Source organism: Diorhabda sublineata, chromosome 3 (assembly GCF_026230105.1).
Source record: "Diorhabda sublineata isolate icDioSubl1.1 chromosome 3, icDioSubl1.1, whole genome shotgun sequence".
Classification (NCBI taxonomy): domain Eukaryota; kingdom Metazoa; phylum Arthropoda; class Insecta; order Coleoptera; family Chrysomelidae; genus Diorhabda; species Diorhabda sublineata.
In genome coordinates, this window is record NC_079476.1 from 37,318,117 (window position 1) to 37,340,724 (window position 22,608).

The 22,608-nt window shown below is 30.7% G+C and overlaps 6 protein-coding genes across 7 annotated transcripts; 3 read left to right on the plus strand and 3 right to left on the minus strand.

Moving 5' to 3' along the window:
* The first annotated feature begins 519 nt into the window (after positions 1-519).
* LOC130441633 (phospholipase A2 inhibitor beta-like) lies at positions 520-2,238 on the plus strand. Its single transcript, XM_056775397.1, has 2 exons — positions 520-1,776; positions 1,902-2,238. The coding sequence occupies exons 1-2, from the start codon at positions 656-658 to the stop codon at positions 2,149-2,151; spliced, it is 1,371 nt and encodes a 456-aa protein (XP_056631375.1). The 5' UTR covers positions 520-655; the 3' UTR covers positions 2,152-2,238.
* Positions 2,239-2,777: 539 nt separating this feature from the next.
* On the minus strand, positions 2,778-8,023 carry LOC130441632 (vang-like protein 1). The gene is made up of 3 exons (XM_056775396.1): positions 7,814-8,023; positions 7,467-7,669; positions 2,778-6,514 (listed from the first exon to the last, which is right to left on the minus strand). The coding sequence occupies exons 2-3, from the start codon at positions 7,595-7,597 to the stop codon at positions 4,975-4,977; spliced, it is 1,671 nt and encodes a 556-aa protein (XP_056631374.1). The 5' UTR covers positions 7,598-7,669; positions 7,814-8,023; the 3' UTR covers positions 2,778-4,974.
* A 215-nt stretch (positions 8,024-8,238) lies between these two features.
* LOC130442110 (F-box only protein 6-like) lies at positions 8,239-11,811 on the plus strand. Its single transcript, XM_056776150.1, has 5 exons — positions 8,239-8,328; positions 8,425-8,785; positions 9,212-9,446; positions 10,290-10,547; positions 10,675-11,811. Exons 2-5 carry the CDS (start codon positions 8,487-8,489, stop codon positions 10,834-10,836), a joined length of 954 nt encoding a protein of 317 aa, XP_056632128.1. The 5' UTR covers positions 8,239-8,328; positions 8,425-8,486; the 3' UTR covers positions 10,837-11,811.
* Positions 11,812-12,737: 926 nt separating this feature from the next.
* On the minus strand, positions 12,738-15,509 carry LOC130442112 (adenylyltransferase and sulfurtransferase MOCS3). 2 transcript variants are annotated; one of them, XM_056776152.1, is made up of 7 exons: positions 15,130-15,509; positions 14,892-15,075; positions 14,715-14,835; positions 14,349-14,656; positions 14,058-14,284; positions 13,473-13,689; positions 12,738-12,966 (listed from the first exon to the last, which is right to left on the minus strand). In XM_056776152.1, the coding sequence occupies exons 1-7, from the start codon at positions 15,232-15,234 to the stop codon at positions 12,815-12,817; spliced, it is 1,314 nt and encodes a 437-aa protein (XP_056632130.1). In that variant the 5' UTR covers positions 15,235-15,509; the 3' UTR covers positions 12,738-12,814. The 2 variants fall into 2 exon arrangements, with proteins under 2 accessions (XP_056632130.1, XP_056632131.1); XM_056776153.1 differs by having other exon boundaries at positions 14,892-15,055; positions 15,130-15,478.
* On the plus strand, positions 15,322-20,941 carry LOC130442111 (protein inturned). Its single transcript, XM_056776151.1, has 9 exons — positions 15,322-15,791; positions 15,858-16,122; positions 16,840-17,877; positions 17,934-18,212; positions 18,271-18,522; positions 19,144-19,386; positions 19,438-19,704; positions 19,756-19,892; positions 20,636-20,941. The coding sequence occupies exons 1-9, from the start codon at positions 15,667-15,669 to the stop codon at positions 20,745-20,747; spliced, it is 2,718 nt and encodes a 905-aa protein (XP_056632129.1). The 5' UTR covers positions 15,322-15,666; the 3' UTR covers positions 20,748-20,941.
* A 111-nt stretch (positions 20,942-21,052) lies between these two features.
* LOC130442113 (prefoldin subunit 2) lies at positions 21,053-22,407 on the minus strand. Its single transcript, XM_056776154.1, has 2 exons — positions 22,176-22,407; positions 21,053-21,995 (listed from the first exon to the last, which is right to left on the minus strand). The coding sequence occupies exons 1-2, from the start codon at positions 22,313-22,315 to the stop codon at positions 21,704-21,706; spliced, it is 432 nt and encodes a 143-aa protein (XP_056632132.1). The 5' UTR covers positions 22,316-22,407; the 3' UTR covers positions 21,053-21,703.
* Positions 22,408-22,608: the final 201 nt, after the last annotated feature.

Genomic DNA, 22,608 nt, shown 5'->3' on the forward strand with positions numbered 1-22,608 from the left:
TGCCCCCCTCCTCATGCCAACGTAGGCGCGCTTGGGAAAGGCGGCCACTGGGCTCTTTCAGAGGGATATAAACTGGGTAAATAATATGAAATCCCGTTATATTTTTAGTTATTCTTTGTCAAGTTGAATTAATATAGTTTTTTATAAATTTATTTTTCTAAATGTTGTTGATTTTAGGTCTCTTCTGTTTCAAAATGAGTTTTTTTTAATAACTTTTGAAATATATATAAAAATTGACGTTTCGACTTTTCTTTACGTCTTTACAAAATATATTTTTTCTATATCTCTTAAAAATTATTAAAAAAACTAATTTTGAAATAGAAGAGACCTAAAATCAACAACATTTAGAAACATAAATTTATAAAAAGATCTAAGAAATTAAAGAAATTTTTATAAATTTAGTTTTATTCTTCAATTTATCTAAGCCGTCGAAAATCTTGTTCCAAAAGCGCGCTACTGAGAATAATATCCGCAGAAATACTTTCAATTAATTATCTACCTTTCAAAACTTTATTAAGTAGATATAGAAATATCAGTTTACATTAGATAAAAGTTATTGGTAAATAATACAAATTGATCAGTTTATCTGAGAATAAAAACCTGTACACGTAGATGAATTTAAAAGATTTATCGAAAGCATTTTATATAAACGAAGATGTTTCTGAAACTTTATCGAATTTTAGTGTTTTTGCTGTGTTTAAACGTAGTTTATAGTGATATTTGTACAAATACAACAAGTATAAGATGTGACTGTAAGGAATATACCAACATTCAGACACACCTACCTACTTTTTTCGCCGATTGTTCTAGTAGATTCTTGACTGAACTTCCAGAAAATATAAACGATGGTTTAAACGTTATAGATTTCTCTATTAACGCTATTGAAACGTTGGACGCCAATAAGAGACCTCTTAACAGCGAAGATTTAGAAGAATTGATATTTGGTTATAATAATATATCTCACGTAGACGTAAATTTCTTTCAAAATCTACCGAATTTGAAGAAATTAGATTTGAGCAATAATTTTATTAGTAGTTTGGAAAACTCCGAGATTTTCGAAAAACTACCTCATCTAGCTCGCCTCGATTTAAGTTTCAACAGCTTTAAAACTTTACCTGATTTTATATTCAATCCATTAGTAAAACTCACGCATTTAGACATTAGTTACAATTATATGGGGGCATATCTGACGCAATCAAAAACTGTTTTGGAAAAAATGCTTTGTCTAACTCCGAATTTGACACATCTTCATATGGATGGTTTGGGAATTAAAGAATTGCCAGCTGGTTACTTCGACGGTTTCAATAATTTGAAAGATTTATCTTTGGCCGATAACGAATTTACTCTGATACCCGCAGTTCCTTACAGTGTAGAACAACTGGATTTATCGGGAAATAAATTGAGTTTCGTATCGGCGAATTACCTCAACTATCATTCTCTCAAAGTGTTAAAATTAAACAGAATGGTGACTTTAACTGTAATCCCCCATTACGCATTTTACAATTTGTTCGCGCTTGAAAAACTATTCATTACCGACTGTCCCAATTTGAAAGAATTCAGTGAACTAGCATTCGACGTGCTTTCCAAAGATATCGATCACCACATCAAAGTTTTATCTCTGGCGAGAAATGGTTTGAATAGTTTGAACGAATCCTATAAATACTTATTCAGAAAGATGGAACACGTCGACTTAACCCTTAATCCATGGGTGTGTGATTGTAATATTCTGTGGCTACAAAATTTCGCTTTGGAATTTTTTAGATCCCATGAAATAAGGTAAGATATAAATTAATTTAAGAAACGAGACATGTGTGGCCATCTATTCGGTCGAAAACAAATGTATTAATATAAGGTGTCGTGAATAGATGGCATCGGCTATTTTTACTTCGTCATTTTTGTAGATGTCACTATCCTTCCGAGCTCAGATTGAAAAAGATTCTTGAACTCCAGCCGAGCGATGTCAAAGACTGTTATCCAGCTATTTACGGAAAGAAGAGTCACAGAGTGTTGATTGTAGTATTATCCATGACCGTTGTAGTATTATGTGGACTCATTTTCTATTTATTAAGATATCCTATAAAGGGACTCTCCGGTAAACATAGAATATCTCCTAATTCTCCTTATGGCTTAACTTCGACTGAAGAACAATAGTAATATTTCTTTATTTCTATTCCAAATATTTATATTTAGTATTTTCATACAAATTATCTTATCAAAAATATATATTTAGGTATAATACATTTTGTTTTGTTATAAAAATATAATATTTTTAGACCCCACTAATTATATAAAATGTACATATATAAGTAATATGTGTTGCCTAAAACTATAAAAATTGACAAGATGTCATCTGAATTTGTCGTGGAAGCGAAAGACAAAACTAAATACTTGTGGGTAACTAACAATCTAGTCTTTAAATTTAGTTGATTTTTATTTCACATGTATTTATGTCTAAAAATTTCAAATTAATTAATTTTGGTCTAAAACAATGCATAAAAGCTAAATCAAACGTCAGCATTCTATTAACAATAAAAAGTCGCTCATTTGATTTTTCCAAAATAGCCAATAGGCGTCGAGTATTTATCTTTTGTGTATGTATATGAATAACGGCCAGTATATAACGACGTTGGGTATTTTAATTGTTTGTTACAGTGAAATATATTTAGTTCTTAAGTGCAAAAATTAGCCAAAATCAAAAAAATACTGTAAAAACATTGTGCTTGAATTTCGCGCGCTTTCCTTGATGACAGAAACAATATGGCCATTTTCCTAATTTCCGCTCAATTACTAAATATGCATCAAATTATAACAATTTTCACGTAATAACTCTCATTTTTTTTTTCAATAACCGCTATAACGAGTAACACTATTAAAAAGATTAATTTCTTACCAATCAAATCTATATACTCAGATATTGCGGCAATTCTGATTTAATTTGTAATCAAAGAATTTAATTTTGGTTCCCGTAGGAGCTCATGTTAAAGAAGTGAACTTTAAACTCAAATTTCTTCAGATTTTGATCCATAACACATATAAAGAAGGGTAATGTATATACTGATTTCAATATATCAGATTTGACATATTAAAATCAGCGTTTCCATATCTGAAAACTTAAGTAGCCTCGACATAGGGTGGATTTTAAAGTATTTAGTTTTTCTTTTGTCATTTTGTAATTTGTCAAGTGAACTATCACCACTTAATAAAGAGTCAAATTTTCAGGTTGGAAAGACCACTTATGTCATAGAAAACAATTTTTCAATAACTCTATTTTTAAAATTGACTTAACTAAAAGTAAAAGCAAGTAAAATCGCCTTTAACAAAATCATCATTACATCAATAATTCACTAATATTAATTGGATTTCTCAAAGTTTTTATTAGATGCTCCAGGTATATTTATTAAATTAATAAAATATTAATCAGTTTGGTATAGGAAAGAAATAAAACTCAAACAAAAAATCAGTACACATATAATAATCACACTTTGTATATAATTTTATAATACTTTATAAAAAGCTACCTACAGTATGTTTACAGAATTTCATTGATTACTATTTTGGTTTTATTCTGGTTTCTATTAATCCAATTTAAAAATTTATTAATCATTATTAAATTAATTATTTGTGTAATGAATTTGGAAAAGCAATATTTTTTCTAATTTTGAGTAAGATATGATTACCTTGATAATGGAAGATTAAACTTCATGACCCATTCAAGATCGAAAAAGGGGTGAGACAAGGTGACGGACTACAGCCCCACTGTTCATAATTAGTCTTCATTAAGCATTTGCGCAGAATGTACCAATGTCGGTTCTTCGATGGGTTAGAACGAACCTTTTATTACATTCAGACAATAGAAACCAGTAAATTCTCCATAATTATTCAGATTATTGAATCATGTTTTATCGTATAAAATATATATGTATCTATTAAGTACCTACAATGTTTGGATACATAAAAAAATGTAAAAAAGAAGGAACTTTATTACACAGGGTGAATTATTTTTAATAGTTTTCGGTAATATTATCTTCAATTATTACAAGATAATATCAATACTAGAGCTATAAATACAAGGCGATTGAATTTATTCTAAATTAACAATATCGAACTTTGAGCGCTACATTTATAAAAAATAAATAAATTCGTTAAAAATTGTAAAAAAGTGTATATTTTTAAAAATAACACGTATAAAAATAATGCTAATAACACTGAGTATTTGGATTTTTTGTAACATTGTAAGGATTCGGTATGTTTTGTGCGTCACTCGAAAAAAGGACTGTATTAATATATATCCAAAAAGTTGCGCCAGCCATTTTATATTATACGACGTCTGGCTATTAAATAACTGCCGAGAGAGCAAATCAACATTCAAGGCAATTTTGATCGTATTTTTCGACATTAACGGTATCGTAATAACTGAATGGGTTCCAGAGTGTCAGACTGTCAACCAAACTTACTATTTGGCAATACTGCAAGAACGAGTTTGTAAAAAACGGCCCGAGTTGTGGAAGAACAACTCATGGACTTTGCATCAGGACAACGCACCTGCCCATAACGCGCTATATGTGAAGCAGTATTTGGCCAATAAGCGCACTCCAGTGCCCGAGCACCCGCCGTACTCACCAGATTTGACACCGTGTGACAATGGAAGAAAAATATTCTATAAGAACACAAATATAATTTAGAATTAATGCTCTCAAAATATGCATAAAATTGTCAAAACAACATTGCATTATGTGATTAATGAAACTTTGATAAAGGTAATAATTTTTTATTTGTGGAGGCGCCCGAAGGTATTTTCAACAAATCAACATCAAAAAGGGCACTTCAATCTCACTTATAATCAATTGAAAACAAAAACCCACAAATATTTTTTCGACAAAAATATATTTTCTTATTACCACTAATAATTATTATTAAATGAGATATGCGTAAAAATCAAATCAGTCTATCAAAAGACCTCGAGTACTCTATTGGTCATACAGATGTCTCAGAATTTAACCTCAGGACAAATTTGTTGCTCTTTGGATCCACCACCTCCTCGGTGACATTAAAATGTGGTAATTTTTTGATATTGCACAATATCGAGACGTCATTTTGTCTCAACTGGAAAACAACCCCATCTCTAATGGGTCTCGTTAAAATTTCTTCACATATCAATGCCCACGTTTGCACTTCCTTCTTTTCTTTATCATTTTGTAAAACTGGTTCAGCTACCAGATAAGGTTCGAGAAAAGCTTTCGGAGTGAGATCGTTACTTAAACAAGTAGCTAAATGATTTAGTATACTTTCTACTGAGTGTCGTGGTTGCTGCCTAGTTACTCGTAGATATTTCTGTAAAGCTCTAGCCATCGATGGAAATATTGCTTGAGCAGCCTCATGCGAATCCATAGGAATACTAGATATCTGATCATTGTGCAAACGTTTGATATGGGTGAAGGCTTCTTCTGCTGCCGTTATCAATCTAGCTCTCCTCTTTTTAACCCTTCGTTCATATTCGTGCTCTTCATAAAACCTTTCATTATGACTGGAATCACGCCTTCTAGCATGAGCAGCCAACATAGCTCTACTCTGAGATTGTTGAATTTGACTAGGATTAACCCCATCTACTTCATAAAACTTAAAACTTGATGATGTCTTTCTCGATTTCGAAACTGGTATGCGCTCTAAATAAGGGTTATAAATAGGAAACTCTGTATAATATTTTTCAAGCACCCACACTGCTGCTCTTTGTATACTCAACTGTCCTATTGCGTATGCGTTACTTGCACCATCAGGACTTCTTACAATTTTAATACAATAAGTTGGTTGTAAATGTCTTATTTCCACTAAAACTATAGCTAGATAATGTATAAACAAGAGAGTATCAGTCAAGCTTGAAGCATATGCTACTAGCGCCTTATAATCCACAGTTTCTTCTGGAATTGCAGCTGCCCTAGCTGTCTCAGTTACTTGGACAATATAAAATAACCAATATGCGAAAGTACACACCAGAACCAGAGCTAAAATACCAGCTCTGAATAAAAAGAATCTTGGTAATGTGGCTTGAGGTTTTCTTAAGAAAACAGCCCATGCACCAATGGCTAGTATGGCCATTTTGAAAGCTAGAGAGACTAACAGTCCTTTACATTCAGCACCACAAGAAAGTAATTTACTACTATCAAGACCTATGCGTGCAGATAAATCTGGAAAGAAGCCCACTTTAGGTAAAACCACCATGGCTATTGGACTTAAGAAGGCTGCTATGGATAAAATGTAAGTTATACTTGTACCCATATATCTCTGACATACGAATCCCAATCCAGTATCAGGTTCTCCAGGCCAGTTACAAACATCTTCAGCTGAACCAGATTGTTCTGAAGTGTTTCCAGTAATTGCTGTAGTATTTTCACCCCAGTTATCGTCCTGTGGAAGAATTTGAACTTCTATAATTTCTTGTCCATCTCTATTATCAGGAGTTAGGGTTACCGCTGTTTGAAAAGGAGCCATGTCTTCGTTTCTTCTGGATTTACTACTTCTACAAAACCAAATATAATAATAATAGATGTATTAAAATATTCATGTAATAAGTAACAATCTTCAACTCAATAAATTTTCTTTTTTTATCCCTAAATATAGTTTTTATAACTCTACTAGGGTAAAAGCACCTATGCAGGTAAACTGAAATAAGCGTATCATAGCTTGTTTGGAAGGTAAACTGTAAACTATATTCTAGTACTCTTAGGCATTCATAATTGGCAGCTTTTATTTTCTTGGATCAAAGATGACAAAATGGTGGATCGAGTTTCTCGAGTACTCTTTCATGCAGGTGAAAGTTTATGTTTTCTAAATGAAATTTTCAAAAAATTGAAAACAATTACACAAAAACTTGGAGCCCTCATTAAGACCAAGAATTCATTGTTAGCAATAATAAGAACAGGAGACAAATTCAAACACAGACTTAAGCCCAAAAATAGTTTTTAATGATTTTAAGTTTTTATTACATTACATTTGTAGGATTATTAGTGCTAGATTGTGCTGACTATAATCAAATATAGTTCAAAGTGCATTCTAGTTCTTAGTGCTGCACTGAGAACAGCAAAATCACCGATTTCAATGCACTTGTGATATTAGACTCCATAACACTTACTATGAGTCTAACATTATAGAAAATGCATTTTTCTACTATGGTTGTCCACTTGCATGTCTACTATTGTTGATTTGTATATATGTATACAAAAATAACCTTTTTTATGAATTTGGTTATCTACATCAACCCTTGCAATAAAATAAGTTTTATAGAGTTCTTCAAACTTAATGAAAAATTACTTAGGTTAAAATGATTAAAAATTGTTGTTATTAAATAATACTTTTTTGTCTCCTTTTAATAGTGTCTACCATTGGTGCTTTTACCGTATCTATTCCTCTAAATAAAAAAAAACGCAACTTTTGGTAATAATTTTCTTAATTAATTAAAATAACCAACTTACCTGGTGCTTCTATGTGAATGATGTCTATAATTGCTAGTTCTATCTCTATGACTTCTAGATCGTCTTGACTTGGAACTGTTTTCCGATTTTACTGATTCAGTCTCCATATCTCTGGCAGTCTCATTGCCCATAAGTCACTTCATATATGATATAAATTCACTACCAGGGAACATTAACCTCTTGTGTACTTATTACAAAATTATCTAAACAAAGATAAATATTAGAATATTTTATTTCGATATTGTTTCATTATAGTTATAGATATGTTGCATTCACCTACCAATAATGAAACTATGATATACTATAATTTCAACGTAAAATCCAGTAATTATAATTTGTATACATACCTTTTATAACGGTGAAGTTTATAGGGCAATGTGCCCAAACTTATGCCACAAACATCACATATTTTTCTTATCTTGCTTTTTGGAATGTACTATTTTTTATTTTTTTTAATAATGTATAAAAAACAGTTGAATATGTTTATTTATTTTCAAGAAATCCTGGACGCCAGGAATATCTATTTTCCATAAAACTGTCAACAATGTCAATAGCCTGCTTTTTTCTTTAAATCTTCTTTTTCAAAGAAATTAATATATTCAACAAACGATAACTCATTACATATCCAAAATAGATTGTAATAAAAAAATACTATGAAAATAGAATAATTACTAAATTTGAATTTTTAGAGCATGTATAAATCACTGAAGATATCCTTATCATCAACATTTTGTAGAAACTGTCGATTATCAAAAGTATGTGGCTGATTTTCAGTATAACCTAGGTAGTTTAACCATATGTGAAGAATATAGTAACTTGAAGCGATCAGTATTTAGAGAGATTTAGGTTTACTTATGTTTTGGTATGTTTTTTATCAAAGATAAATTATTTGATTATGATTCATAAGTAATTGTGCGTAAGAAAAGTAATTTAATTTTAATTTCAATCTGGTTTTTAGGCAATATCTTTTAAAATTAAAGGATATTAATCTTGTCCTTGAAAAATATTTATTTAGCACCCATGTTTGGAAGTATAAAAAAATATATAGGGAGTTTTTATACGAAAGCAACTAGTCGTGACGAAAAAATGAGAGTGGACGACTTTAAATTTCACGATGCGTTTGAAGAAGATTCGAATAATGGTTTGATTTTAAATGATCATTACATTCCTGAAGAGATTTTAATCAAAATATTGAGTTTTGTACCACCTAAGGAACTTTTAACTCTGGCGCTTGTTTGCAAAAAATGGTGCAATATAATTAAATCTGAAATGTTATGGATAGACATATACAAACGGGAAAATCCTCATCCAACTAAATGGTTTGTATATATACCTCAATTTTAATAATCTTTATAAGTATGAATTACATGACTTCATTCCACCTTTGAACCACTTTCCCAGCAAGATTCATGTTTCTTTGAGCTTTAAAATTTTTTCAACTATTTGAGCTCATATAAAAGATCAATAAAACTGGCAGTGCAAAATCTACAAATATTGGAAAAAAGTGCTCAAAATCTGTTGCTGATTAGGTTGAAATTTTCTACTTCCTCGAATTCTATCAACATCCCATAATGTTTATTTACTTTGATATTGTGTTTGTCTTGATTTGATTTTTCCAGAACGTCAAGAGCAAAAAAATCGGATTTTTTGCAACTAATCAGCAACAAATTTTGAGCATTCTTTTTTCAATTTTTGCTAATTTTGCACTGCCAATTTTATAGAGCTTCATATAAACAAAATTTTAGGTTACCTTGGTATGTCTATTATGTGTACTGTACCACAAATGCTTTTAAAAATATGTTACAAAATGGAAATGGTAATGACCAGTATCGTCATTGGAAGATAATGAGAAATTTTGGTGACCAATTTGTAATAGAAAAAGAACCACAAGGCTCTGAACCGCTCCCTTCTAATGTACCAGATTTCAATGGTCATAAAAGTTGTTTTGCTACTTCATATTATGAATGTACCAAACTACAAGTAAGTATATTTAAATTAAAACATGCTTTTAATCTCAAAATATCTCAATATATTTCCTACTGTAAACATAGAGTTAACAATGATACAATAAACAAGTTTAATAAATTTTCTATTACAATGATTTGAATGAACAAAAAAATTTTTCCAAATTTTTGTGAAAATCGATAAAAAGTTGACGTTTTTCTTTTATTTTTTTTTTTATTTTTATTTCTTTTACGTAACAATTTTATATCTGTTTACAATAATTTTAAATAATAAACTTTGAGACAAAGCAAAAATTAGTACTTGCTCCTATAAGAATGAGATTCAGAAGAATGAGAAACTGAAAAAGATGCCTTCCTATAGGCTACATCACTTCCATGAACTTTCATACTGTTAAATTTGAAAAGTATCTGTATCTGAGCAAAAACAAGCTACAATTTCTCTTCCTCACAGAAAGATTAAATCTAACAGAAACTGATGAATGTAGATTCTGTGGGAAGGAGGAATAAACTCTGGTTTGCCTAGTTTTAACCTCCTTATCACAAGAATGCATCAAAAATGTTTTGGAGAAGAACCCATTTTGAATTTAGGAATCTAGTTGATTGGAACTCTGGAAGACTGGAAGACAAACTGTAAATGTCAAACATAGCTTTGGTAGAGAGTTGGAATTTTTGGAATCGTTGATGATATTCATACTGAACTACCACTATTGAGACTGAAAATAAAAGTTTGCCAGTCTCTGAATACCATACATTGCTTATCAAAGCATGTGTCAGACAGTGTAATTGTGAGTGAGGTTGTAAATAAATTGTTCAGTGTAAATATGTCTATCCTAATGTTCCTGATGTCATTTGATTTTAGGAAATTAAGTTAGAAGATCGACGTTTGTTGAGGTATATTATGAACAAACATAAACCACATCTCTATGCTAGCGAATGGGTGGCTGCTAGATTTGATTGCGGCAGTAAGTATGTGTTACAATTCAAAGGACTTTCTCAAGAATTGAAGCAAATAGCAAAAGATGGAGACGATGATGATATTGATTATGATAGTGCAGTACTTTTCCAAGACGAAAGACAGATATTCATGCCTCAATGGGGAAATGCCACATGGTCAAAAGTAAGTAACATAGAACAATATATGTTTTTAAGGAATGAGAATAATCTATGGATACTAGAATGTTACTTATTACAACAAAATTTCAATTTGTTAGTAAAGTTTCGGAATTAATGATGGTTATTTGCAGGTAGAAATAGTGATAGATGATTATCCAGATAATGTGATGTCTCTAATATTTCTACATGAAGGCAGAGATACCCAATACTGGAAAGGACATTATGGTAGTAAAATGGCTGGTGGTGTGGTAAAACTACTTTTCGACACAATTAAAACTGAAGATCTTTCATAAACGTTTTTAAAAAATGTATAATTCAGATCAAAGGGGCATACTTTTCTATTTATATAAGTTAGTTGAAAAAATATGTGGTAGATGAATACATTATATTTACACTAAAATATTGGTTATTTAAAAAAAATGAATCACAAGTTTTATAAGATATATGTAAAAGTACTCTTAGATATTTAGGAATCATGTTGTAGATCAACTTTTTATTTAAATAACTGAAATATTTGTTCAAAGCTGATCACCTTATCCAACAATTCAGTGTTATTTATAACTATTATCAGGTAACTAAGTTTTATTTACCTCACTACTACTTTACCATTTACTACCTACATTCATAATTACACTGTCTGATCCTTGGAGCTTTACCTAGATACCCAGTTCCGATATGGCTCGAAGGACCAGACAATGTTATTGTAAAGGTTGTAAACAGTACGTTTGGTAATTATCTGGCAAGTCCTGGAACATAAGGAAATAGTATTGCATTATCTCAACGTTATTTGTAAATAATTATGAAAAGTAATTTATGATTTATTACTGTTTACATATATTTATTTTCACTTTTAGGTTTTCTTATACTTCTATTTTAATCTTAGCTGAACTAACATTTTACTTTTAGTTAAATTTTTTTTTATATTCCGTAAGCGTCACATATAGAATAAAACAAGTTTTATAAAAAAATATTTTTTTAATAACACTTATTTGAATACCACAATTTTTTAAACAAGATTTTTACCTTACTTATGAAGTAACTATAAACATTGACAATACTGCAACTTTATTTGTTGCTTAATTCAGTCACTATTCTTATACTGTCTCTTGTATTATTGATAATACAGTGGGTACAGTAAATAGTTCCTTCGAAGCAGTTTTACAGTAAACCTATTTTTTAAAAATTGTGGAACGAATATATAAATTGTAAGCAAATGTGATATTTATCAATGTTATAATAAATGTACTGTGTTACTATTCCACTTTTAATATTGTTTTGTTCAAAATATCTCTACTGTTCCTTCATCTTACCACCTACTTTCCTTGTCAATTCCACAAGATTCGAGTCTGATGATTCAATTGCTGTATTCAAAATTAGAAGACAATAAAAAACTGAACCCAACAAAACTAATAATGACAGAATTTTGTCTCTTACCAGAATGCAACTTGAAATTTTAATTCTTCTTCTCTTTTCTTATACTTTTGCCATATTTTCTTCAATTACTCCAAAGTTTTTCCTTTAATTGGTTCATCCATTTCTTTCTTGGTCTTACTTCATTCCTTATTGATTTATTTCTTTCTTTCTTGGTCTCTTTATGCTCCATGCCTTTCCGTTTTAAAATAAGGTAACTGGTATTTCTTCTTTTCTCTCACTTTTGCCATATTTTCACTAATTATCTCAAAGTTTTTCCTCATATTACCACCTGTTCCTTTAGTTTATTTACTTCTTTCTTGGCCTACATTCATTATTTAATTATGCGTCCTGACTTCTCGTCTTAAAAGAAGGTAACTGGCTTTTCTTCCAGTTTTGACATATTTTCTTCAAAGCTTTGCCTCATTTTTCCTTCTGTTCCTTTTTTGTGTTATCCATTTCTTTCTTGGTCTCCTTTCATTATTTAATATTTTGTTTTCTTTTTTATTTAAGTTTTGCCATAATTTCCTAAATTACTCCAAAGTTTTTCCTCCTATTACCCCACCGTTTTCTTTATTGATTCACTTCCTTCTTTCTTGGCCTCCCTTCATTATTTAATGATGTTTACATCTATTCCACTCTATTTTACCATTCCTTCAATTCCTCCCAATCTATTAATTTCTTCGAAGGTTTCTCCATTCGTTTTTAATTATGTTCCCTTCCTGTCTACTTTGGAAGAAAGTATTTGAAAAGTCTAAGGAGTATCGGAATGAAATACTACATATTAAGAAGGTGCAATAACAGTAATTGAATTTAATAATCAAAATATATTACAATTGGTTACAAACATATAAATTAGGGTCAATAAATGGGAAATGTTGGATCAAAATGTTTAGCAAAAGCCTGCAATCCACCTCTCACATTATAAAAATTGAAACCTGAATCTTTTATGTTATCCTTTATAAAAGATACAGCTCTTTGAGAATCATTTCCTCTTCGACATAGAACCAAAACTGAAACAAATACAATATGTGAAGATTAGATATTGATATAGTTTTTGTATAAAAAACTACTGTGCAAAATGATGAGCTTCAACATTATATCTTTCTTTCAACTGCTTCCATTCAACAAGTACCAAATCTGTAGATCTAATTGTTTAAACGGTACTAGGTTATTAAAAGAATTTCTCAGGGTCCTTGGAATTTCATGTAGGCATTATTGGCTAGGTCCCCTTACCAATGCCAAGGTCCAACGGCTTCTTGAGGGGGCATGTGGGGGTTGTAGTCAGTTCAAAATTACTGTAACGAAAATCTTTCCAGTGCTGATAGTAGATTTGGTTTTTATTAAGCATTAGGTGAAAACTATTACCAATCAGAAAGTTAATGGGAAAAAAAGTCTTCTATCTTCTATAATTTCTTTCATGATCAATACAAAGTTTAAGAACAAGTAAAAATTAAATCAGAGAAGAAAATATAATAATGAACTATTGGATGGTACCTCCTGACAATAGTTTTCTTACCATTTTTAGATGCAATTTGTGATTTTAATAAACAATTCTCAAATTTTGTAACGTCTTTTAACAAATCATTGTAAGGATAATTTATAGTATTTTGTAAATTGCACATTTTAAATTCCAATTCAGGTCTCACATCTACAGTAATTGATGTATCTTTCATTTCACAGAATTTGTTAATATCTATTTCCTGTTCTTTCTCCAATATGTTTATATCAATCACCTGTAATCAATTAAATCTAAATATTAGAACAATGAAGTAGTGTTTAAAAACACTGTTTACTACCATTGTACCAGCGCTCACAATTACATTGTCTAACAAATGTTTCTATAACTGAATTGTCATTTGTAGAGACCCAAGGTAAAGTATGTAGAGTCGCTATGGCCATGTAGCTCAGGGATGACTCCCTCTTTGAAAGAAAAACAGAAGGTAAACTATACTTTTGGTTTCTGAAGATGGTTGAAACATGCCTTAGTGTTATTGTTAAGTGTTGGTGTAATGGTAGTAAATATATGAATGAAAATGGAAACAAATCCATCCACCACAAATTTTTGATGTACCAGTATTTATTGACTGTTTTATGTAATTACCTTGTCGTGCGCACTAGATCCACAGAATTGTTCATAGTCTATCAGGTCCCTAATGGTCGGTGCATCACCACAAACATCACAATTAGGATTTCTATTTCTCAGTTGCACATTACGAAATGTAGAAGTTGAACCATCAAATATCAGAAACTTTTTAGATAATACTCCTGGTGAACCTATAATAATTTTGATTGTTTCCAATGCTTCTAAAACCCCAATAATTCCAGGAACTAAAAGAAACGTTGTGGAAGTGAAAAATCTTTTATGCCAAAAAACCGAGTGTTGATTATGTACCTGGTCCTAAAACTCCACCATCTCCACAATTTGTAACAGTATGTGGGGGTGGTGGTAAGGGAAATAGACATCTATAACATGGTCCACCTTCATAATGATACACAGTAAGTTGCCCTTCCATTTGAAGAGCACTGCCGGATACCAAGGGAATGTTATTTAATACACAAACATCATTTAACAGATACCTTGTAGCTACATTATCAGTTCCATCCACAACTACATTGAATTTATTCGATTTTACCAGATTTCCAATTGTTGCACTGTTAATATGTTCTTGTATTGGAATTATTTTTATATTGCTATTTATCCTAGAAAAATCGTTCAGACAATAAATTATTTCATTAAAAAAGTATACAATTAACTAACTTTGATAGTTTTTGAAAAGCTGATGCAACTTTTGGACTACTAATGTCGTCTTCTGAATGTAATACTTGTCGATGAAGATTGGAGAGTTCTACTTCGTCATAATCAACTATAGTAATTTCTCCTAACAACAGTGAAATCATAGTTCTTTTATTTAAAAAAATTCCAAGTCGTACTAACCTATACCGGCAGTTACTAAATACAAAGCTGCAGGGCAACCTAAACCTCCCATTCCAACAACAAGCACTCTACTGTTCTTTAATAATTTTTGTCCTGTTACAGTTACTTCTGGCATTATCATTTGACGACTGTACCTTACTATTTCATCTGTAGTGAAGATACCACTAAAAAGTTCATTATTTTCCTGGCAAATTAATCTAATAAATAATTTAGAAAATGTGCATAATTAAAAACAAACCTGTCTTTTTTGCTGTTGTAATTCCTGCAGCAGCATTTTCTTTTCATTCATTTGCTTTTGTAATTCCTCAATTTCGTTTTTCAGTTTTTTTATGTTTGATTCCATTTCTTCAATACTTTAAATACGAAATTGGTATAATTGTAAGTAAGAAGAGTAAGGTTATATTTTAAAATGAAGAAGGGGTGAGTTTCTGTAGCGTATATTGGGTTATTTAAATAAATACATGGCTAAATAATATTAAATAGAAATAATTATAGCACCACGTACAATGTCCAAATTAAAATAATTTTAAATATTTAAGAAATGATAAATTTTATTCCTGCGAGCTACTGAAATATCGGTAAACTTCGGTTTGGTCATCACTTCAACGATTTGCGTATGACCTGCGTAAAACCATGTTTATGTTTACGTACTCTTATTAACAAACCAGATTGTGAAAGTTTTGTCTTTTAAATTATTATGGAATTTTTCGCTGTGTGCGTGAAGGAGGAAGTATTTTTCTTTTCATATATTATTTCAATAAATTGATTATATTAAATGGAGTCGCAAAGTCTTTTAGGAGCTCAATCTTCAACTTTAAATAGTAGCGGCAGTACTGCTACTGTTACAGATGAAGACTGGACGGAAGAATCTAGTAATAGTTCTTATACCGATTCTGATAGGTAAATAAATACAGCAATATTTTTATGTAAATGTAAAAACATGTTTAATCAGAACAAAATTTTAAGCACCATACCAGAATGGGAGCCTTATGTAGACGATTTTACTGGAGAATTACTTTATATTGAATGTCACCCCTTTGTTGTACAAAATAAAGATACAAGAATAAACAAAACTGTAGCTTCAGAACCACTTTCTAGAACAAATTTGAGACGCAGTACAAGAGGCAAGTTTTTGCGACTCTTAAGACGTCGAGATAGTAAAAGAAAAAGTAAGAGGAATATTAAGTTTATCGATGTGGGTGATAACAACACTTCTAAAGTTAAATTTCAGGTAAAGATTGATGTTATTATTTTTTTATTCATTTGAATTTATATTGAATTTTGTTAATATTACTTTAAAATCTTGAAGCTCAAGAATCTTCACCAGTTACTTCATTATTACACATCATACTGATATTTCTGTTCCTATATAGCCGGCCAAAAACCAATTTTATAAAACCATTTGAGCAGAAACATAGCAACTATGATAGAACATGCTTTATTACCAAATAAGCATTTCCGGCTGTACCTGCAGAACTTCCAAAGAAAATTTTCAAGGGAAGCATGCAACCTCGATGTACAAAACAGACTGTCGCTATGTTCTGATACTCTTCTGAGTGGCAAGGGGTCAAAATCTAAAAAAACAACCAAGCCTTATTCAAAAGACACAATTGATATGTTCATGCCAGCTGAGCTCAATCCAGTAATGATATTGACTTATTTTGAATAATCATTTGTCAGGTTATCACAGGATTTATTTAAGTTTTCAATTTTCTTTGGTTTTATCCAAATTAGCTGTTTGTTTTTTATTAAATTACTTTAGGCAGTTAATTTTTTTATTTCTTGAAATTACTTTGTTTATTTTTTATTAAGTTACTTGATTCTTGGCTTTAATTTTGGCTGGCTAGATGGATCAAATTTTCCAAATATTCATTAAGATTTTCTTTGTGATGTGTCACTTCCTTTTTCTCCCATATATATTCAAGTGGTGTTTTAACTTTTTCAACAGGAGTTACATGAGGGCGAAGAAAAAGAAGTCATGTTAGATATTGATGCAGAAAATAGACACAACTTAAGTAGTGATACATCTCTAGCTGAATCATTGTTGGGACTTGTAGTAAGTTCATTATCTGATGGAAATCGCGTTATGATAGCAGGTTTTTCTTATGACAGTAAAGCAAAACAAGAGAGGAACATTAAAATTGGAGATTGGTTGAAAAGTATCAATAATATAGAAGTTAATGTACAAAATTTAGACGATGTTCTACAGAAATTCATAAATAGGAATGAAGTATTGTTGAAACTACAAAGAGTAGCTGGAATAGAGGTTACAAAGGACCCTCCAATTAACGAACTTAATATAGAGTCGGAGTTTGTTAGGGAATTATTAAATTCCAAGTCGGAAGAAGAACAAGGTCTCCTGGAAACATTATGTAAACATCCTATTGGAATTTTGTACATAAATACTGAAAATTTGAGTGAAAAAAATCAAAATAATGAAGATGTAACTTACTGTTTCCCGAAACCTATACAAAAAAATATTTTAGCTACATCTCGTGGGATGTTTATAACAGTAAATCACTTACTGTATGATTTAACAAAAAGTCGACCAAGAGTGACTACAATAAAATGTAATGGTCAACTAACAAATGTTGTTTTTACTAATTTAGATAAAAAATTGCTCCTTCTCATGTTGCCTGATAATAGAGTGTCCAAACAAGAGATTCTACTACTTAACAGTGAAATTATAAGACTCCTACAATTCTGCTATGAAACAATAGATAAATGTTTCACATCGGAAAAATATCTTTTACAAGTAGACCATTTTTTCTCAAAATTTTTTGCCAGAACTCTAAGCAGTGGTTTGTGGAGTACTGCACAGCAATTTATAGCTTTAGATAATTTAGAATCGAAAGCTAAAGAAGTTAGTCCTTTTCAATTTGAGGACATCATGCCTGTAGCACCGACATTGAGTTTACCGGATGAGGCTCAGCTTCAAATTGATGATGCTTTGTCTGAATTAGAAGCTAGTGATTATAGAGATTGGGTAAGTGAAAAAATCCTTTAAAACTACAGTTTTATTGTTACTTAAATATTTGGTAGAATGAAGAACCTTTGGACTGCCAAAGATTGTTTACAGTGTTAGGAAGCGCCCTTTTTCATGCTGGTTACTTGCTTGCATCGCATTTTATACATGAAGATCTTTTAGATGTATACTGCTTTTGTAAACAGCAAGGGCTTTTCCATTTATCTAGAACAGAACCTGTTAAATCACTTGTACTTTGGAAAGAGGTATTTCCATATTCATGTAATAGGATAGAAAAGGGTAATGCTAAAATTCCAGAAGGTAGGAGATATTTGCTGGTTGTGGAAAGCGGAAAGGTATAACACTATTATTTTGCAATTTTGAAAATTTATTAAAACAAAAAATTATTTGTAGGATTTGTTGGCAGTGATTATGGAAGCAGGGGGTTGTACTGAATCCCCTGAAGAAAACATGGGCCCAGATGCATTTTATGTAGAAGAAGCTCAAGCTACTTTGGCTCATATCCAAGAACTGGGTTTGGGAGAACTGGCAGAACGTTTATTATCACTTGATCCACATCCTCAAATTGCAAGACCGTTTCCTCATAATAATAGAAAAAAGGGCGATTTTATGAATCTAAATTTCTCCAAAGGAGCTTCAGGAAAGGTAAAATATGAAGTATATGTTATGGTTTGTGTTTAAAATCATGGTACTATACTTGATTTTGAGAATCAATTAATTTTTAAGCCGAGAACTTTCAGAAAAAATTTGAAATAGCATTTCCCCTACAACATAAATGGTTTGATCCCCCACAATATCTTTTACTGTAGCTTGTTAACTATTACTAGAATTAATTGATTTAGAAAAAGTAGCTTCAGCTTTTGGTTCAAAAAGAACTCGTCTTATCTTTATATACTTGTGGGCATCCAAATTTCATTTTCTCCTCAGTTTTCCTCTTATTTCATTATATTTGGTAAACCCTCCTTGATTTTTCCTGGGTTTACCTAACAGTATTTTTATTTGCCCATCATATATGTCCATACCAATTTAACTATTTCTTTTTTAACTTATTTAATTTAATTTGCAAAAATGAAAATTGACAAATTTTAAGAAAATATGTAGTACTATTGAAGATTAATTCCTTGATGCAAAAACAACATGTAATTGAAGGAATTTGAAATCTAACTAAAACATCCTGTGGATTTTTCATAGATTACACACTATCCCCCAAGGACATATTTTTGCTTTTTATCACACACAAAAACTTTTATGAAGTAAATGTTTTAGGACATGTCAATTTTACCAAAAAAGAATGAAGTAACATCTATTTTGAAAAAAAGAAGTTCAGACATAAATTTCATTGCTCCTTCGAATTCTTCCAATTCTTTACAAGATGATTCTTATGATGGACAGTCAGAAGGTTCCGGGAGTCAAGGAGGTTATAGTGAAATCAGCGACGATTCTAGAAAGAATTTCAGGAAAGACAAATACGATTCGAATGAAGAAGAATCTGATACCGATGAGTATGGGGTAAGTGTATAGAAAAACTATTACCATAGTTTCTGTAACGGATTTTTTTAGGAAAGTAGTGTAAGTGTAACCAGTTTTGATGTATCTGAAATACGCCAGTACATTTTATCAGAAATAGAAGAATTTCAACCCGTACAGTTAACTTCTGGAGAAGAGAATATACTGTATCATTTTGTGCAACTTGATATCACAGAAGGAATTTTGTTGTGTCCACCAGAAACTCGAAATCCATCCCGTACTTACTCATTCATCATAAATAAATTTAGAAAAAGTTGTCTAAGGATCCATTCGTTGTTTCAAAATACATTAAAGTTCAAGGTAAGTGTTTAGAACGAACTTTTAATACCAATTTGATGTGTATTTTTTTAGACTATTCCTGTTCAAGATATAGCAAAATCTGTCATGAATAAAAGTTTGATAGCTATAAGAGAACATGGTATATTGTTTGAATGTCCGTTTCTTGATGAACAGGACAAAAAAAATAAAATTAGGTACTGGGTGTTAGGGTAAGTAAATATTTTTATAGAAACTCCTGATAAATTATATATAAAACTGTTTTATTCAGTTTTATCTGCAAAATTTTCTGCTTTAGCTTTTCCTAGGAAGTCAATCAGCTCATAGATCTGAGTCTTGCAAATGACTTTCCTGTTCCTAATACTGAGGACTACAAATTCATTAAACCATCACAGAACATAGAATGTGTTTTTCAGTTTCTTATTCTGATCAGTAGGATTTCTCTGTAAACACCATTAATTCTAGGTGCTGATTAAGCTTGCAGTACCCTATGATTAGTTAGACTGTTTCTCAGTATATTTATCTAGAGCAATCCATATATTTTTTGAATGACCCTGTAGTTATTAATTCTGCATTGCTATAAAAGAGTTTTGCTCTAACGAATGATGATGCAGCTTGTTTATTTTTAGGGTTTGCTAATAGCAGCTTCCTCTCTGAATATAATTTTTTTCAACCTATTTCCCGCTTTACTGTATGACCATCTTTTCAAGAAAACCTGCAGTTTATATCAGAGTTCGTTGAAGGATCCAACTAATGCTTAATATTATTTTTGAAAATAGAACATTTTCTCAGTATCATCTGGAATCCAATCCTCATGACACTCCAGTAAATCCTCTTTTAGCCTGTTTGATTTATTACTATTAAGGCTATTGTATCTTAACATGTCTACAGATGTTTTTTTTTCTATTTGTATATTATAATGAATTTTTTAATAATTATATTGTTTTTTTTTTAGGAGACTGTTCTATGTACCCCATCCGAAGGAATTGTATGTTTGTTATCGAGATGGAATCCCACAAAATTTAGTAGAAATTGCTTTTAAGTTAAATATGAGGACTGCTGCTTAGATTTTAACCTTAGCCTGTGAATAAAGTTGAAATTTTTTATATGATTCAGAGAAATTTTACAAAAAGTTGTTGAATTGTTAAAAATTTACAAATGTTTTATTCCATCCATTTTAAAATGCGTTTATATGAATTTATTATACCCTTTTTTTTTAAATCTTACTTTGTATTTTTATAAATTTAGATGCGAAATGAAATATTTATTTTCTTTAAATATTTTCAGAAAATATATTTCTCAAAATATTTTTTTAACCCTTCACTTCCATTACTTGTTTGTATTCAATTTGAAAATATTCAGGGTTCCTATCCATCATGGAAAACTTATAATTTGCCCTGGAACCTTGATTCCTCCATCTAAATGTTGGGAATCGCAGTTTTTCTTATCGTAAAATATTTTGATATTTTTGTTTTTCAACTTTATTAATATTCTAACATACATAAAAAGTGACCTAAATAAAAGTTGTTGAAATAGGGTTTGGAATCAATATATGACTATAAATAATAAGGTTCCAATTTAAACAAAAGTGACTTCTGGGCCACCCTCAATATCAAAACGTTAGTAGTAGCGCATTTATTTGTAAAGAATGCTAATAACAGTTTAGTGAAATGGTAATAATTTCAAGCTTAATTTTAATGAGATCCCTAGGAATAAAAAATCTGTACTGCTCAATTGAGTTACCGCTGATTTACAAAAGTAGTGATTCTTTGAGGTGATAATATTAATGAGGTTTTTAGAAATATTATGAGCAACAAGAAACAACAAATTCAGAATGCTTTTTGTTTAATAATGGAAGTAAATAATGTTTTTAATAAATCCAGGCATAAAAGGACTATTAAAAAATATGCATAAATAAATGTAAATTTCTTATTCCTAAACATTTAAAATATTAGCCAACTGAAGAGTTCTTTTCCTTGGGACAAATATTTAAAAATAAAACAAAAAAGCTACACATTTATTGTTAAGAAACCAACACGTTCCCCCTAGATTCTGTTGAAGTTACAGGCTGTTCATCTTGTTTAGGGTTATCTATTCCCCTAAATTTGATATTGTGCTTCTCTCTATAATCATTAATTTCTTGTCCCTTTTTACTTATTTGCTCATGAAGCTTTTCTATAATTTCTTTCAGTTTTTCTTGGTTGGTAGTCAATGCTGGTAACACATCTTTTACTGTTCTTTCTGTTAATATGCCGCCGATTAGCCTGAAGCATTTTCGTTCTTCATTTACATTTTTTAATGTTTCAATTACCATCCTAAAATTATAAAAGTAGAGGTTATAAAATTAAACTATAACACTATAAAATATAAATGACGATTTTGTTGATGACCAGTATGTCATTTTCATTTAATACTGATGGTAAATAAAATAAAAATCATCGTTTAAGTAGCGTAATATTTCGTTTTATTAAAAATAAAGCACATGAGGCACTCACCTGTGTTCATTCAAGTCTACCTCAAATTCTGAGAGTTTTCCTGATAATGCTCTTTGTTCAGCCCTTAAATTCTGAAAACCAGCTAGAATTTCTTCTGGAGTTAGCCCTTTATCAGACTTCTTTTTTTGAATATTCGCCATTCTCTTATAATTTATCTTTTGCACAAATTTGGTAATTTAACAGAATTTTCAATGAACCGTCATTAGTCAGTGACAAATGACAATTGAAATTTAAAACAAGCTTTTAATTATTTGACAAAGCAGTGCATTCCACTAACCTTCCACTCTTTTGGGCGTTCCACATAGCAGCTACGATCGTTGTGGTCGCGGCGAGAAGTCACTCATGACGTTATGACTAATGCTCACGGCGACCCTTGTCAAGAAGTGGGTCAAGTGAGCGTTGAAATAATGAGCGGAATTTTCAAAGCTCGAGC